Genomic DNA, 17,986 nt, shown 5'->3' with positions numbered 1-17,986 from the left:
ATACTTTAAAGTTTGTGAAGAGAAGGGGGATAGAGATAAAGTAGGTTTCTAAGAAGTTTGGAAGTAAGGCTTTCAGGACCTTGAGGGGTTGACTGCTGTTAAGATAAGGTTACCTTTAGTCTTTAATAAAAGGTAAACATGAAGACACAAGATAGCCATGAGGTCCTTGAGGAAGGTCATGTCCTTCATGTTTCAGGTGTCTATCAGTGGGCTGCAGGCTGTAAGGAAATTTTTTTTAATACATTTTTTTTAATGTTTATTTACTTTTGAGAGAGAGACAGACAGACAGACAGGGTGTGGGCAGGGAAGGGGCAGAGAGAGAGGGAGACACAGAATCTGAAACAGGCTCCAGGCTCTGAGTTGTCAGCACAGAGCCCGACGCGGGGCTCGAACCCACGAATCGTGAAATCATGACCTGAGCTGAAATCGGACACTCAACTGACTGAGCCACCCAGGCCCCCAGGAAATTTAACTTAGACTACATTTCTCTTGCCTTTGTTTCCCTTATTGCTTACCACCTTTAGTTTTTAATGAGGGAAAAACATCCATGTCCTTTTTGATGAATTAGAGCTATCCAGTAGGTTCAGCTCATCAAACAGGCAATAGTATTCAGCCAAATGCTAGGTTTTCAGTAAATGTCAATAAAACTGAACTTGTTGGGAATAAAAGAATCTTCCACAAACTACTGTTACTAAACTTCAGAGAAGTAAAGTATTTGAGGTCTCCTGGGTGGTTCAGTCAGTTAAGTGTCCCACTCTTGATACTGGCTTAGGTCGTGATCTTGACATCATGGGATTGAGTCCTGCAGTGGTTTCTGTGCCCAACAGTGGAGCCTGCTTGGGATTCTCTCTACCCCTCATCCACTTTTTCTTTGTCTCAAAATAAATATTTAAAAAAAAAAAAAAGGAAAAGTATTTGAGCAAAATTTACGGTGCTCTGGAGCATTGGATTAATGGGCAAAATAATACATAAGTAAGCATTTAAAAAATTTTTTTTAAAAATGTTTTTATTTATTTTGAGACAGAGAGAGACAGAGCATGAGCAGGGGAGGGGCAGAGAGAGAGGGAGACACAGAATCCGAAGCAGGCTCCAGGCTCTGAGCTGTCAGCACAGAGCCCGATGCGGGGCTCGAACTCGCAAACCGCAAGATCATGACCTGAGCCCAAGTCGGACGCCTAACTGACTGAGCCACCCAGGCGCCCCATAAGTAAGCATTTTAATCAGTGAATAAAAAAAATAGGTCTCAGGTAGACCCAAGACTAGAGCCTTTTGGGAATGATGCTCTTCAGAAAATGACCTGTGATTCACCTGACTCACACGACCCATTTATGCTTTGTACCAATTACTTGTGTGTTTAGCTCTGTTGTGGAAAATTTTATTGTACAGTGAACCTTCGCATACCTAACCCATTTGTCCCCTTCCATATTATTTTAAAACCCCTCCTCCCAATTTCTTCCAATTTGATAACTGAAGCAGATCTTGACCCAGTTACCTTTTTTTGTGTGTGTGATTTTATAGTTTTTTTTTTTTTTTTTTTTTTTTTTTAAGTTAGATAACATATAGTGTAGTCTTGACTTCAGGAGTAGAATCAAATGATTCATCACTTTCATACAACACCCAGTGCTCACCACAACAAGTACCCTCCTTAATGCCATCACCCATTACCCTCCCCAGCCCCTAAGTTCTCTGTACTTAAGAATCTCTTATGGTTTGCCTCCCTCTCTGTTTCTGTCTTATTTTTCCTTTCCTTCCCTTCTGATCATCTGTTAAGTTTCTCAAATTCCACATATAAGTGAAGTGTGATATCTGTCTTTCTGTGACTGACTTAGTTTGCTTAGGATAACACCCTTGACTTCCGTCCACATTGTACAAATGGCATGATTACATTCTTTTGCATTGCCAAGTAGTATTCCATTGTATATATACACCACATCTTCTTAATCCATTCCTCAGTTGATGGACATTTGGGCTCTTTCCATAATTTGGCTATTGTTGCTGGTGCTGCTGTAAACATTGGGGTATATGTGCCCCTTCACATCAGCACTCCTGTGTCTTTTGGATAAATTCCTACTAGTGCAATTGCTGTTGACCCAGTTATTTTTAAATGTTAAGCAGATTGGCACCTCTCCAGAATCTCTAGAACATTCTTTAGAATGGGAGGAAGTGAACTTCTCACAGGTCTCAGATGGGATCTTCAGGTGAATTGCAACTTTATTTCCCCATAAAGAACTTTGAGGGACTTGGGAAGCATTGTTTGTGGTTTTGTAACTTCTCTCCACACAAGACAATGAGTATTCTTTGTGTTACAGAAACCTAATTTAAAAAAAAAGGTTTTTTTTAATGTTTATTTTTGAAGGAAAGACAAAGCATGAGTGGGGAAGGGGCAGAGAGAGAGGGAGACACAGAAACCTAGCAGGCTCTAAGCTCTGAGCTGTCAGCACAGAGCCCAACTCAGAGCTCAAACTCCCAACCATGGATCATGACCTGAGCTGAAGTCAGACCCCCAACCTACTGAGCCACCCAGGCGCCCCCAGAAACCTAATTTTTAAATTGTATCTGTTGTCATTTTTATTGTCTGTCAGTTTACTGCCTCATCTTGCTGCTCAAGGACTTGGTTAGATGTTAGCAGGTATTTTTCTTTTTTCTGCTATTTCCTTATCACTATTTTAAAGTTAAGTTTTTCTTAATCACTTAACTGATTCTCTTTGTATTAATTGCCCTTTCTAGTTCATTTGAAAAATAAATTCACTGATGTTCACAGTGTGCTAATCTCGTTGTTGATGACTGTCTCCTAATATCTCTAATACATGTGTGAACTTGTCTAATACACGTGTGAACTTCAAATACTCCATTTGAAGTGTTTGCTTACCAAGAGTCATTCATGTTTGTTTCCAGTTCAGTTATGGTAGTTGCATAATTTAGTTAAACATATAAACAGAGGAAATACTAATATGAAAAGAATAGTTGATAAGTTGATTGCTTTGAAAAACTCAGAGTGGAGTTATTAAAAAAGTTACCAGTTAGCTATGGGATAACAATTAAAAGTTTGGGGAACATTGAATAAATATAAAGGCTAATTTTTTTTTGCACTCAGATTTTTGCACCTTAAATAAGCCAAAAGTAGAAATAGTTTATGTGACTAGGATGAAACTGACCTGTGTTCTGTGAATTCACAATAAAGGTAAGGCTGTGGCCTTAGATGCAAAGATTGGTGAAGGAAGGTAACAGTTCTGTTTTATGTTAACCTAAAATGCTTCAATTATATATAACTTAAAGGTGCTTCCCTGTGTTAATAAGATTTTTTTTTCCAGGCAAATGACATTACTTGTCTGAGTTAGAAAAAAGGAATTACACTGTATTAGGTTTGTTTTTGTTTTTGTTTACTTTTATTATGAAAAGTTTCAAGGGTATAGAAAAGTACAGAGAGTAATAGTGTAATGACACTCCCATATACCTATTGGCTAGATTTAGTGATTATAGCAATTTTCAATTTTCCATTTTGCTTCCTCTTTTTTCTTGAAGTATTATAAAGTGAATTATAGTAATTTTGAATATTTGTGTGAATTTCCAGAAAATAAGGACATTTTCACACATAACCATGTATCTAGTGTCTCTTATTTAAGAGCTTATTTATTTGAATGCATGTACATAGTACAAAAGTTTTTAAAATATATAGTGAAAATAAATCTTTTTCCTTTTACCCATTTCATCCCTTCCTGTTCCTGCAGGAACAGTAAGCCAGGTTCTTGTGTATCCTCCCAGAAATATTCCATAGTTTACAAATATATGTGTGTATGTATTTTTTCTTTTCACACAAAATGGCAGCATATTGTGCAAACGATTCCATACCTTTCCCACTTAATTTTTTCCATATAATAGAATGTCTTTCCTTGGGTTTTGTTCTACCTAGTACATGTAAGGCTTCCTGTATATACCTGTATACTATTCCATTGTTGTACATAGCAAAAATTTAACGGTCTATTGGTGGACGTTTAAGTTGTTTACTCTTTTGTTACTACAAATGTTATAAATATTTCCGTATATAAGTAATGTTGTTCCTCTGTGTTTATGTGTAGCATAAACATCTAGAAGTTAATTATTGAGTCAGATGTTTGCACATTGGAAATCTTTAAAGATTTTGCCATAATTGACTCACAGAGTTTTAACTGATTTGTACCTCTACATGTGGAGTGTATGTGTTCCTACTCTTTAATTTTGATCTTTGTTCATTTGATAGATTAAAAAAATAGTATCTCTGGGCACCTGGGTGGCTAAGTTGGTTGAACATCTGACTTTGGCTCAGGGCATGATCTCGCAGTTCTTGAGTTTGAGCCCCATGTTGGGCTTGCTACTGTGAGTACAGAGCCTACTTGGGATTCTCTGTCCCTCTCTCTCTCTGCCTCTCCCACACTCATGCTCTCTCAAAAATAAAAATTAAAAAAAGATAGCATCTCATTGGAATTTTAATTTGTATTCTCTTATTATGAATGAATAACCATCTTTCGACACATAGAGCTGTTGGAGTTTTCTGTGAACTCTCATTTTTTTATCCTTTGTATGTAGTTGGAAGACTGGCCTTTTTAATATATTGTTGGTGATATGGGTTGCAATTACTTTTTGCTTGTTGCTTTTTTTAAAAATACTTTTAAGGCTTTTACTTTTTTTTGCATGCATAAATATTTCATGTTTATATAGTCTAATTTTGTTATTATATTTTCTGCTTTTTATTTTATATTTAGAAAAGGCCTCTATTCTGAAATTATAAAAAGTATTCTTCATATTTTCTTTTAGTACTTTATGGATTGTTAAATGTTTAAATCTTTGATTCATTTGAAATTTATTTTGGTCTAAGTTTTAAGGTAGGGCTCTGACGTACTCTTTTAATTTTCATTTTGCCATATTCCTCTTTATAGTCATCAAGAATTCCCTTAGAATATTGTTTTCACAATTCTTGATTAGACTGTTCTTACTCAGTAAATTTGGTCTGTATATTTATTTCCTTAATTTCTTTTTATTCCCTCCTTTGTTTTCTGTTACAAACTTGTGTGAATCTGTACTTCCATTAATTTTTTTAAAGTGAACAGTCAAATACATGGGTATGGTTTAAAAAATATAAATAGTACCATCCTTCCATGCCGCTGTGATGGTGTGCATGAATGCCTTGGCACATGCTTTCAAGAGCATTGGCAGCACCAAAAAATTGAAGTAAAAACAATGCCAAAAAGTGGGACAAACGCCATGTTCTAGGGTCTTTCTAGGCCATGCTCCAAAGTCATAGTCCGTTTTCCAACTGTGATGATGAAGCATGGTTACATTGGCAAACTTGAAATCATTGATAACAGAGCTGGGAAAATTGTTTGAATCTCACGGGCAGGTTAAACAAGTGGGCAGTGATCAGGCCCAGATTTGATATATGACTCAAAGATCTAGGAAAATGGCAGACTAGTCTGCTCCTGTCCCACCAGATTGCTTTCGTTGTACTGACAACCTCAGCTGGCATCATGGACGATAAAGAAGCAAGATATAAACCCACAGAAGGGACAATCCTGGGATTCTTTTTTCTGAGTGTGTAGTACATATGTGCAAATAAAATGCCTCGGTGGGGAATATAATTCAAACAGTACAAAATAGTACAAAAAGGTATACAGTTAGAAATGTTTCCTGCCTTTTCATTCCCATCTGTCTCAGATCTTCCCTTTCTTGTGGATTATGCGTCTTTTGTTGTCTGTCATGCTTGTCTTTTCATTGAAATTCCAATTTTTAAAATAATTCTGTCTTTATGCTTTAAAAGCATAAGTTTACCCAAGAAGAAGGAAGTATTTTTCTCTGGGGCCTTGAGATCAAATTCAGAGTGAAAACTGACTTTATGCTTTGAGATACATATTAGCCATATGAATATGTATATGGCTACGGCTACCTGTAATTTTTAGGTATTACTACGTGGAGAAGTATTTCTGCAGGTAGTAGCAAGTCTAAATAAATGCAGAGAGTCAAGGTTGTAGAATTAAACTGCCTGCATAATTTAAATTTAATAATGCCTGCCAGCATAACTCCACAGCTTGCTGTCTCTCTGATGTTTGGCATGTTACTTAAATCTGGAGAATACGGGTAATATCAGCACCTAACCTATAGGATTTTGATGGTGATTAAGTGAGAAAAAGATTGTAAGGTGGTTAGAATAGTACCTGTTACATGGTAAGCATTGATAAAAACACGTTGCTGTATTTGCTTTGGGATTTTTACTCTGAATCTGGAATAATAAGTATTCCTAAAATTCCACTTTACACTGCTGAGTATTGGGGATTTTCCCCACATTTTTTTAAATGAAAGCCTGAGGAATGTGAAATAATTCATTGTGATTTTTAATTATTTTTCTTTACTGTTGCTTTTTAAAAAACAATTTGTTGCTTACAAGTGTCTAAATTTTTAAGTAGTTACAAAAAATAGTTTAAGAGGAAGCTACTGTACATATATTTTCAAGCATAAAAGGATTTTTCTAACAAATGAGATCAATTTGTTATGTTGACATTACTCTTTATAAGCTCAATTCTCTTAGACATATATGAATATAAAGGATAGACTGTGCTTTTAGGCTAGTAAATGGTAATAAATTGGTTATCTTATTTTACCATTTATGTTCTCATATCCTTTATAAATTGCTGTTAGGCCATAATACTTAGGTGTAGACTATTCTACATAATAGGGTAAGTTTATCAGAAATGAAAGGATACGTTTTTCATGAAACCTTCACAAAAAGTATTACTAATCATTGACAGTGCTGTGACCTAATTCTTAGACTCTACAAAGTAGTAACATGTTTGTACATCTTATAAGTTTATACCTTTATTTTTTTGTATAAATTTTTTTTTTTAATGTCTATTTGAGAGAGAGACAGTGCACGAGCAGGGGAGGGTCAGAGAGACGAAGACAGAATCTGAAGCAGGCTCCAGGCTCTGAGCTGTCAGCACAGAGCCTGATGTGGGGTTCCAACTCATGAGTGGTGAGATTCTGACCTGAGACCAAGTCAGACCCTTACCCGATGATCGGAGCCACCCAGGCACTCCCACAAGTTTGTACCTTTAAATGCACTTACAAAGTAATCTCATGCTAATTCCTTGAAAACATAGAAATATAGGGATACAACAAAAAGGAAAACCTCTTTGATTTCCTTTAGTCAATTTTATATAGACTATAGCCCCCTATTTAGGGAATTGTCTCTTCACAAAAACAGAGTTGCAGGGGGCCAGTTATACCATGAATCCTTAGAGAATCATGGATCAGAGAAAAACTGGAGTTTACTGTGACTCTTTGCTTAATGTTACTTGGAGGGAGGAAATGGAGAAAAGAGTTAAATTTTGCTGTCTTTTGCTGAAGAAATTTGCTGAGGGACACAGTGGAGATATGGATTTACTTTGTGGAAAGGCCCTTTGAGAAAAATTAAGATTGTTTTGCCCCATTTCTTAGTTTTTGAAGGTGACAGTTTACCACTATATGATTCAATATTTTTGAGCCTGCTCTAAGACTTTTGTGGTATTTCAATTAAAAAAAATTTAAGGTATAATTTAGATATAGTACAATTCACTTTTTGCTATACAGTTCTGTAAATTTGGACAAATGGATGGTAATTTATCTACCACCATAATCACAATATAGAATAGTTCTATCACACTAACAATTTCCTCCATGCCTCTTTGTAGTCTTCTCCCTCCATCCCCAACCCCTGCAAACCCCTGATCTGATTTCTGTCCCCATACCTTTTCTTTTTCTAGAGTGTCATATGGATGGAATAATACAGTATATAGCCTTTTGAGTCTGGCTTCTCTCACTTAGCACAATGCATTTGAAATTCATTTGTGTTGTGTATATCAATTGTCCCTTCCTTTTTATTGCTAAGTAGTTAGTGTTATATTGTGTGGGCTTACTATAGTTTATTAATCCACTCCCATTTGAGGTAATCTTAAAAACCAAAATAATGACCCTCCAAAGGTGTTTATATTCTGACTTCAGAACCTGAGGACATGTTACTTTATTTGACAAAAGGAACTTTGCAGATTTCGTTTAGGTTAAGGACTTTGAGATGGAAAGCATATCCTGGATTATCCAGGTCATCCTAATTTAATTCTATGAGTTCCTAAAAGTTGAAGAGGAAGACAGAAGAGGTCAGAGACATCTAACATGAGACATCACTAGAATCTGGGCATGATCCTCAGCTTGCAGCCAGCAAGGAAGCAGGGACTTTGGTCCTGCAACCTCTGTGAACTGAATTCCGCCAACAGTCCAAAGGAGCATGAAATGAATTCTCCCCTAGAGCATCCAGAAAGGAATGCATCCTGTGGACACTTTGATTTGAGTCCAGTGAGACCCATACCAGATTTAGGACCTACAGAACTCTAACATGGTGCATAATGTTGTTTTAAGCTATCAGGTTTGTCGTAATTTGTTATGGCAGCAATAGAAAATTAATAAAGCGACATTTGAGCTGTTGACAATTTATGATGATTTCAAATAAAGCCACTATACATGTTCACACACAGGTTTTTGTGCGAACATAACAAGTTTTAATTGTCCTTGGTCAAGTACCTAGGAGTGGGGGTTGCTAGGGCATGTCGGCATCCTTGCTGATACTGTGTATGAGAGTTCCATTTGTCTGCTGTTTTGATTTTAGCCATTTTAATATATGTGTAGTGGTATGGCATTGTGGTTCCAAATTTGCATTTCCTTAATAACAAATGACATTGAACATATCTATTATTGTGTTTATTTGCATCTGTATATCTTCCTTGGTCAAGTGACTATTAATTTTTTAACCACTGATCTGATTTTTTATATTGGGTTCTTTATTTTTTATTTTCATTACTGTGATTTGAGAGGTTTTTGTTTGTTTGTTTTTTTCAGAACAGGAGTTGGGGAGAGGGGTGAAGGGTCAGGGGAGAGACTATCTTAAGCAGGCTCCATGCTCCACACGGAGCCTGATGCAGGGCTCAGTCTTGGGACACTGGGTTCATTACCTGAGCTGAAATTAAGAGTTTGACGCTCAGCCAAAAGAGCCAACGAGGCACCCCTTGAGAGTTCTTTATATACTCTGAATACAGTCCTTTATCAGATACGTGGCTTGCAAATATTTTCTGCCAGTCTTGCTTGTCGTATATTCTGTCACCATCGCCTTAGAAGAGTAGATTTGTTTAATCTGGGGGAAATCCAATTTATCAACTATTTTTATATATAGACCATGCTTTTGGTGAAATCTTTTCTTAACCCAAGGTCACAAAGGATTTTTTTCCTGCATCTTCTAAAGATTTTATAGGTTTACATTTTTTAAGTTTGTGATCATTTTGAGTTAGTATTTGTATATGATACAAGATATTGATTGAGAATTATATGCAGGGTGCCTGGGTGGCTCAAGTCAGTTAACTGTCCGACTTCAGCTCAGGTCATGATTTCATGGTTCATGGGTTTGAGCCCCACTTGGGGTTCTGTGGTGACAGCTCAGAGCCTGGAGCCTGCTTGGGATTCTGTTAACTCCCTCTCTCTGCCCCTCCCCCACTCATGCTCTGTCTCTCAAAAAAGAAACATTAAAAAAATTAAAAAGAAAATTATATCCGTATGGATATCCAGTTGTACTTGTACCATTCGTTCAGTTTGTTAATTGCCTTTGTACTTTTGTTGAAAATCAGTTGACGATGTATATGTGGGTTTATTTCTGGGCTCTCTTTTGTTCCATCAGTACATATGTTCATCTTTTTTCCAATATCATAGCGTCTTCATTACTGTAGCTTTGTAGTCTTGAAATCTGATAATGTACATCCTTCAACTTTTTTTTTTTTTTCTGTTTTGGCTACTCCAGTTTCTTTGCCTGTTTCTTATTTTTAATAGTAGGAAGCTCATAGAATGATAGGCTGGCTTCTTTTAGCCTCTGTTTCTATTCCCTGGAATCTGGAGAGAATCCAGAGTTACACCTTTTGTTATGCCAATTTGCCTGATGGTCAGCTTTTGCCAAAATGGGAAGACACTGGCTGGTTGGTCTGGTTTCTTTATCCTTGAGGTATCTTCCTTTTGTATTTTTTTTTTTAATGTTTATTTCTTTTTGAGAGAGAGAGAGGGAGAGCATGAGTGGGGGAGGGAGGGAGAGAGGAAGGGAGGGGGAAAAAGAGAGAGACAGAGACAGAGAAAGGGAGGGAGGAAATCCCAAGCAGGCCCCATGCTGTCTAGGCAGAGCCCATCCTGGGCTGTGAGGTCAGGACCTGAGCCGAAATCAAGAGTGGGACGTTTAACTGACTGACTCACCCAGGCACCCCCTGTGTATTTTTTATTTGGATAGAATTTGACTTTTTTCCCCTTTAAAAGTACCAAAAGTTGAAACTTTTGGTAATTCACATGTGTAGTGGTTCTTAAGTTCCACAGATCTCCCCAATGTATTACTCTGATTAAAAAAAAATATCCTTTGAGTGTTGAGTTTTATAAGTTCTTTGTATATTTTGAATATTTGAATATATCCTTTTATTGGATATGTCATTTGCAAATATCTTCTCTTATTTCATAGGTTGACTTTTATTTTTGTTGATAGTTTCCTTTGCTGTGCTGAAACCTTTTATTTTGATGCAATCCCAATAGTTTATTTTCTATTTTGTTGTAAAAAAAAAAAAAAAAAAAAAAAAAAAGGTCAAGAGTGGAATTGTATTTGGGGTAAAAGAAAGTAAGTTGGACTTATACTGGTTGGAGGACTTAAACCCCAGAGGTGGATATAAGGCTGTCTTATATTTCAAAGCCAAGATTGTAAATTAAGCTGCTTTAAGGAGGAGCACTGTGGATGTGAGAAAGGAAGTAGAAAAATAAAAACAGGCTTTTTTTCCCCCCCTAATGGAAAGGACTACAAAAGTCATCCTAAGATTATTAACCCAAACCAGATTAAGCATGAGTCCCCCTCCATCCCCCACTTTTTTCTCTTGCCATCTCTCTCTCTCCAGTTGTTACAAAATTCTTATCTAAAGGGTGTGACAGAAATATTTAAATGTCATTTAAATATAAATTGGAATTACTTTAGTTTTCCTAACTCTGACACCTAGTATTTCTTTTCTGGGAGTAGACATTTTTTATTTTCATAAAACTAGAAATAAAAAGACATCATATATACTTGTAGGTTTCTTATACTTTAAGACATTTCCTTTTTTGATATATCTTGCCTTCCATGCTCTTTGTTAAGGATCTTTAAATTGTATTGGAGAGCTCTGAATGTGTATGGTAATTTTAGTTGCAAAGTCTACATGTTGGAAAAATGAACTAGTATAGATTTTAAAATTCCAGGCTATTTTCTGGAATATTTTTTCAACTTCACATACTACTGAAGTAAAAGTATCTTGCATTTTATTTTTCAGCCACAAGGTGGTGCACTTGTACTGCGTCTACTTTTGAAATTCTGTTTGGTGACATTCTTTAATGGCGTGTTCAAGCCTAACTTAAGATAAAACAGAATGTTATAAAAGTTCACTTTAGGCACTAAAGCAATTCTTTATGGAAGCAGGTAATCTTTATAGAGATGTCCAGTTTTATTTGAAGGACAATCAAGGGGCTTTCACAGAGAAAATAAAATAATGCATAGAATAATGCATTTTACTGCATTATTATTAAAAATTTTTATTTGACAATAACTTCACAGTTATTAAAATGTTATAAGAATAAGAATAGTACAAGAAGCATCCATATATCTTTTATTTAGATTTCTCTATAATACATTAATAAAATTTTATCCCATTTGTACCCTCTTCTTACATAGATGTGTGTCTATTTTCTAAAACATTTGAGGCTGTAAGTTACATACATCATGACACTTTACCCCTAAATACTGCATTGTGATTTTTTTTAAGGATATCAGTAGTCTATACATAACCACAATACAGTGTCAACTTCAGTAAATTTAACAATGGTACAACACTTTTATTCAGTCTGCTTTCGGTATTTGTTTGTCATTTGACTCAGTAATGTCCTTTACAACATTTTTTTCCCCTCCAGTTCAGCAGTCTCAAGTGAATTATAACATTTAATTGTTATGGCTCTTTAGCCTCCTTTAACCTAGAATATTTCCACAACCTTTTTTTTTTTTTTTTTGCCTTTTATACATTGACATTTAACTCCCCACCCACTTTTAATTGAACATTACTTATTTCCTTTTTTGGGTCTGACTGAAGAATTCTTCATGAAATAGGTCATACACTGTCAGCTATAATATTGCATAGGTCATGTTGTGTCCTTCTTAGCGTATTACAGATGTCCATGGCTCTTTTAATGGTGATGTTGCATTATGTTTTTGTTCAAGTCTTCTAGATGTTATGTGTTTAGAAGAAGAATTGAGTGGTGCCCACTCAAGGATGTGTAAGAGCAAACATTTTATCTAAAGAAAGATATTTAGAAATAGATTAATGCTCCCAGTAGGTAAAATCTAATTTGACTGTAAGGCGTGAGGTAGCACATTTTAACTTTCTTCCTTGCAAAGCTCTTAATGTAGTATATTGGCATTTTATCTGTCCCTGGATTACCAAAGAATATTTGTTGATATCTTCCTTGGGATTCTTTCTGGTGAAAGAATAAATACTGAGTAGGTGATATTAGACAGAAAGAGGTATAAAATATATATTTCAACTTTAAATCTTTTATCTGTTATAATTAATATCAGATCCAAAGAATTTTATAGTCTCTATTTCACTTTGTGCTTGCATTAGTAAAATTTTAATGCAAAACACATAAGTACCAAATATGTTGACTGGAAAGAATATTGTAAACTTAAAGAAATGATCACAGGTCTTTATCTTTTGGTTATTTGAAGGATGTGTTATTAAGTGGATAGAAATCGTTTTGTGAGGGGTGCCTAGGTGGCTCAGTAGGTTGAGTGTCCAACTCTTGATTTTGGCTCAGTCTTGATCTCACAGATTGAGCCCCGTGTCCAGCTCTGCACTGACAGCATAAAGCATGCTTGGGATTCTCCCCACCCCCCGCCTCTGCCCTTCCCTCCTTCTTTCTCCCCCATCTCTCTCAAAATAAATAAATAAACTTTGTTTAAAATAAAGAAATAGATTTGTGAGCAGGAAAATTCCTGAAATATTTCTTGTATGTTAGTTTTAGGATGCATATAGAAATTCTCCAAAAGGTAATATTTATTTATAAAGAAAAGTCATTTTGAATGTTTGCAACTAATTTCTTTTGCCAAAAAGTATTTGTAATATTAATATCTAGATGGTATAATGCCCTCTAAGAAAGAACATTAATTAGTTTAGTTTGCAGCTCTGTTAGAGAACATGGTGGATCAAAACTTTTTTATGATCTTATACTTGAATCCATTTACTTTGATTACATATGTATATTTCATGTAAAATATGTATTTCCCACATCAAAGCACTTGAGGTATGAAATTAGATGAATATAAAATAATTTGAATGCCAAAGTGCTCATTAAATTTAACACTTGAAAAATTATTGGATTCCTCTTAAGTTTTGATTTCTCCCACCAGCTATCCTGCAAGGTATTGGAAGTGAGAAAAGTTACCTCCATATTTCTCCAGTTTTGCCCTTAATTTTTTTTCTTGTGTTTTTCTTTTATTTTTTTAATTTACGTTCAAGTTAGTTAGCACATGGTGCAACAATGATTTCAGGAGTAGATTCCTTAACGCCCCTTACCCATTTAGCCTATCCCCCCTCCCACAACCCCTCCAGTACCCTCTGTTCTCTTTTTAAAAAAAAAAAATTTTTTTAACGTTTATTTATTTTTGAGACAGAGAGAGACAAAGCATGAACGGGGGAGGGTCAGAGAGAGGGAGACACAGAATCTGAAACAGGCTCCAGGCTCTGAGCTGTCAGCACAGAGCCCGACGTGGGGCTCGAACTCACGGATCGCGAGATCATGATCTGGGCCGAAGTCGGCCGCTTAACCGACTGAGCCACCCAGGCGCCCCAATGTTCTCTATATTTAAGTAAGAGTCTCTTATATTTTTGTCCCCCTCCCTGTTTTCATAACTATTTTTGCTTCCTTTCCCTTGTGTTCATCTGTTCTGTCTTAAAGTCCTCATATGAGTGAAGTCATATGATATTAGTCTTTCTCTAATTTCGCTTAGCATAATACCCTCTAGCTCCACGTAGTTGCAAATGGCAAGATTTCATTCTTTTTGATTGCTGAGTAATACTCCATTGTGTGTGTGTGTGTATGTGTGTGTGTGTGTGTGTGTGTGTGTGTGTGTGTGTGTGTATACACACCACATCTTCTTTATCCATTCATCTATCGATGGACATTTTTGCCCCTTAATTTTTACAAAGATGTGTACTACCTAAATTGTTAGTGGTTTATAGCTGCTGCTTTTGACACTTGTATACACATGTTTCTGAGCTTCCAAAGTGTACTAAACGATATCCTGGGGGTTCAGAAGAATTCCATGTGTCTTCCCAAGTGTCTGATTTAATTCTGGGAACCTGAGCAGTAAGTATTATTTGACTGAATAGAGTTTTAAAAATTGTTTTTATTTATTTTTATTCCTCAGACAAGACATCTGTATAGATTCTACATCATCCGTGAGAGAGAACAAACAACCTGAAGGTTTGGAATTAAAACAAGGTATAAACCAAGTATTTAATTTTTATATAACATTTACCTGAAGATTATAAACACTTTACCAGTAATAAATTTTCAGTGTTCCAGCTTGCCCTCATTTTACAGATAGGGGAACAGAATAATTTATTTGGTCCAAAATCAAAAGAATAAAGAATATGTCCTTTCTTTATTTCATGACTCCTTTAGCCATTGGAAAGTTCTGCCTTAGTGATACATGCTTATAGTGCCACCAGAAAGCTATCATCTTGAATAGTTTTAATTTTATCATTAGCTGCAAGATATTGGAGATACATTAACTGGGTAGCTTTGGGTTATATGTAGGGAAAAAAAGCTTTATGGATAACTTTTTTGTCTTTTTTTTTTTTGCCGAGGTACATTGTTATTACTTTATTTTCTATGTATCAGTAGTGTTTGACATTGCCAGCTAGCAGAAGTGAAGTGGTAATTTGTAATTTATTCAAGCCAACTAGATGAGTAGGGCTAGTCTTTCATGTGTCTTTTTTTGTTTCCCCTCATCCTGGTAGGAAAAACTGAAAGTAAAATAAATTTTTATTAGTTACTCAAAGACTACCTCACATTTTTCCCATTTCCTGGTATAATTACTTCAGAGCAGCGACAATCTACTCTAGCCAAAATGGTTGTATTATTTATTATGTAAGCAACTAATATTTGATTGGCTTAGAATAATGTCTGTAAAACTTGAGTCATAAGAACTTATTTGGTAGAGAGAAGTAAGTCATCAATTTATTTAGGCAGAATTTCTTTTTTTACTTGGGGTCTGTGTTGCTAATGCTTAGTTAACACAGTGAAAAAAAAGTTGGATAACTAATTTTGTGATTCATTCATTATATATGTAGAGAGAACAAAATCAAGATTTTCTGTAATTCTAATTATGTACTTTGGGGTTTTAATAAATATTTTTGACAGTTTCAAGAAGTCCATTGTTTTTCAGAAGTCTTGTTATGTTAGCCTCTTAAATAGCCAGACAAAATTGTATCTTTTTATATTCTGACTTCTGAGCACCCACCAGAGACATAAACTGAGATTCAGTGTCATTTACATTTCTTTGTCATATATAAATAAATGTTAAGCATATTATCATTTTCACATAACTCTTAAACCCCGTGGGTAATTGGACATCTCTGCTATTGTTTCTTTCTTTGTTTCTGTTCTTTGCATCTAATGAGCAGGCAGTGTCGAGGGTATGCTTTTAGATCATCTATGGAGAGAAGAATGTCATGTAATTGACATGGTTGATTCCAGTTCCTAGGGAAAAAGGAATGGGGACCTCATTGTACAAATTAGCCATTGCTGCCTTCTAAGGGAAGGTGTTTTTCTGCTTTCATGTTCAGGTACCTGGAGCTCTTTAAACTCGCTTCCCAGTGCTAACAGCCTATTTTGCTGTAATTTTATATGGTAACTTCACTCTTTTAAAAACCAGACATGGAAGCAAAGAGGAAGAGAAAAAGAACTCAGAGTAGTCAGGTATCACAGAGCACAAGTCTTTTATGCTTAGGAGCCTATATAGACCACTCTCAGGTTCTCATCTAGTCATCAGAAACATCAAGAACACACTGTCATCAGTAAGTGACATCAAGCAGAGGTGAGAAAACATAAGATCAAAGCACAGCAGTACAGTTCATGTTATGACTAAATCTGTAGGAAAAGGTCAAATTAAGTTGCAACTCTTATTTTAAAGAATACAGGGAAATAGTAGGTAAAGTCTTCTAGAAAAATGTCTATAAAATAGTTAAAATATAAAATGTTGCATAATGGAATAAACATAAGTTATCTAGAAGATCGAATTATGTAGAACATTTTCCAGGTAAATATTAGTATACCTAAAATCTGAACCAGATAGTGAGTAACTTGCTTGGAGTAACCCAAGAAGCTGAGGTACGCCAGGAAATAGAAATTTTAGTAGTCTGAATAAATATTGTTACCTTTTTTCCTAAATGAACCAATGTTATCTTCTTTTAATATGCACAACTTGCAAAGTTGATTTAGTATTATCTCCAACTTTTCTTGCATAGCTAGTTGTTCTCTTTCACAGTGAGCTTAATAAAAACAATATAATGCGCCTTGTGGATGTATTGTCATTTTATTTAATGGCTTGACCATTTAAGAAAATTCATTGAAGCTTAGTTAGAACTAAATTCATTGAAGCTTAGTTAGAACCCTTTGTTCAGAAGAACAAAATCTAAAGCAGTGTTGAATTTTCTCTTCGCTTTTTTTCAAATACATCTTATTATATAACCTATTCATAGTATGTGATACTGACACATTACTTAAATTATATCTTCAGTTTTTTTTAGCTTCTCAGCTTCTAAAATACTCAAATATTGAGAAATATTAATGGTGAATTAGTTACTTGAAATTGGCATTTTTTGGGTCTAGTTCTGGTTTCACCCATTTCATTGATAAGAAATATCACTTATGAAACAAGCTGTGCTGAAGATGAGTATCTGATTGTGCTCTGACTTCGACCACGCTTTCATAATGGACTAATAACCAAGATCTGCCTTCACTGTGCAGACATTATTTAAATGTAAATACAATCAACTGGTTGATTGATTCGTAGTCGAATAAAATTGGAACTCTTCCATTGGGATTAGTTTCTTCACTCATTCATTTTTAGCAGGAGGGCAGCTGTATAAGAAACATTAGTTATAGTTTTGGTCTTTATCTGTAGCACAGCTGTGTTTGTGTACATGAGCACATATACATGTGCAAGCCTGAGATCCTTTATTAATTTCCTGGAGGATCTCAGGGCTTGTATTATTGAAATGGGTTTGCTCACTTTTTAAAATAATAATTATATAAATTTTCTATATTGGCCATTTTGTGCTAAAAATATTTAAAATTTTAACATTCAGTTTAAAAAAGTGAAAACTGCTATTCGTTGGAGGTATTTAATTTGTAGAAAATATTTTTAAAATATCAAATCTACTAATATTAGTGAATTCTGTTTATATATAGCTATAAATTTGCTTAAGACGTTCAGGAATATTAAAATAATGGTCTGTATTTAAATAGTTGCTTTAAAGTCGACAAGCAGGAGTATATGTAACTTTGCAAGTTTTTCTCCTTGGTAACTTAAGTATTAAGCTCCTTTGTGTTTCTTCTTGGAAGTGGCCATGAGAAATTTTTTTTAACTATACATGAGAAATAGCTAAGTCAAATTTGGATACTTAGGTTGAAGAGGTGGTGAGGTTTTCAGCCCTCACTTTAAAGTATTTGAAGAGCTGTCAAGTGGAAGAATGATTAGGCTTGTTCTGTATTGCCTCTGAGAATGAAAACAGGGCTGCTAGGTAGAATTATCACTTGACAGATTTTGGTTCAATTTATTGATCTCTAATCGGAAGTCTCAGAAAATGAAGTGGGCTGCCTTCTGTAT

General features: G+C 35.2%; 1 protein-coding gene across 2 annotated transcripts in view; it reads left to right on the top strand.

Annotated features, from left to right (window-relative positions):
• Positions 1-17,986, top strand: part of CAAP1 (caspase activity and apoptosis inhibitor 1) — a 52,399-nt gene that overhangs the window by 19,296 nt on the left and 15,117 nt on the right. For both annotated transcript variants that reach the window (XM_060609625.3, XM_060609626.2), the window contains exon 5: positions 14,519-14,592. In XM_060609625.3, the coding sequence (XP_060465608.1) occupies positions 14,519-14,592 (74 nt within the window). The remainder of the gene's footprint in view (positions 1-14,518; positions 14,593-17,986) is intronic.

The sequence above is a fragment of the Panthera onca genome, chromosome D4 (genome assembly GCF_046562875.1).
Source record: "Panthera onca isolate mPanOnc1 chromosome D4, mPanOnc1 haplotype 2, whole genome shotgun sequence".
NCBI lineage: Eukaryota > Metazoa > Chordata > Mammalia > Carnivora > Felidae > Panthera > Panthera onca.
This window is presented reverse-complemented; position numbering and strand designations above follow the sequence as displayed.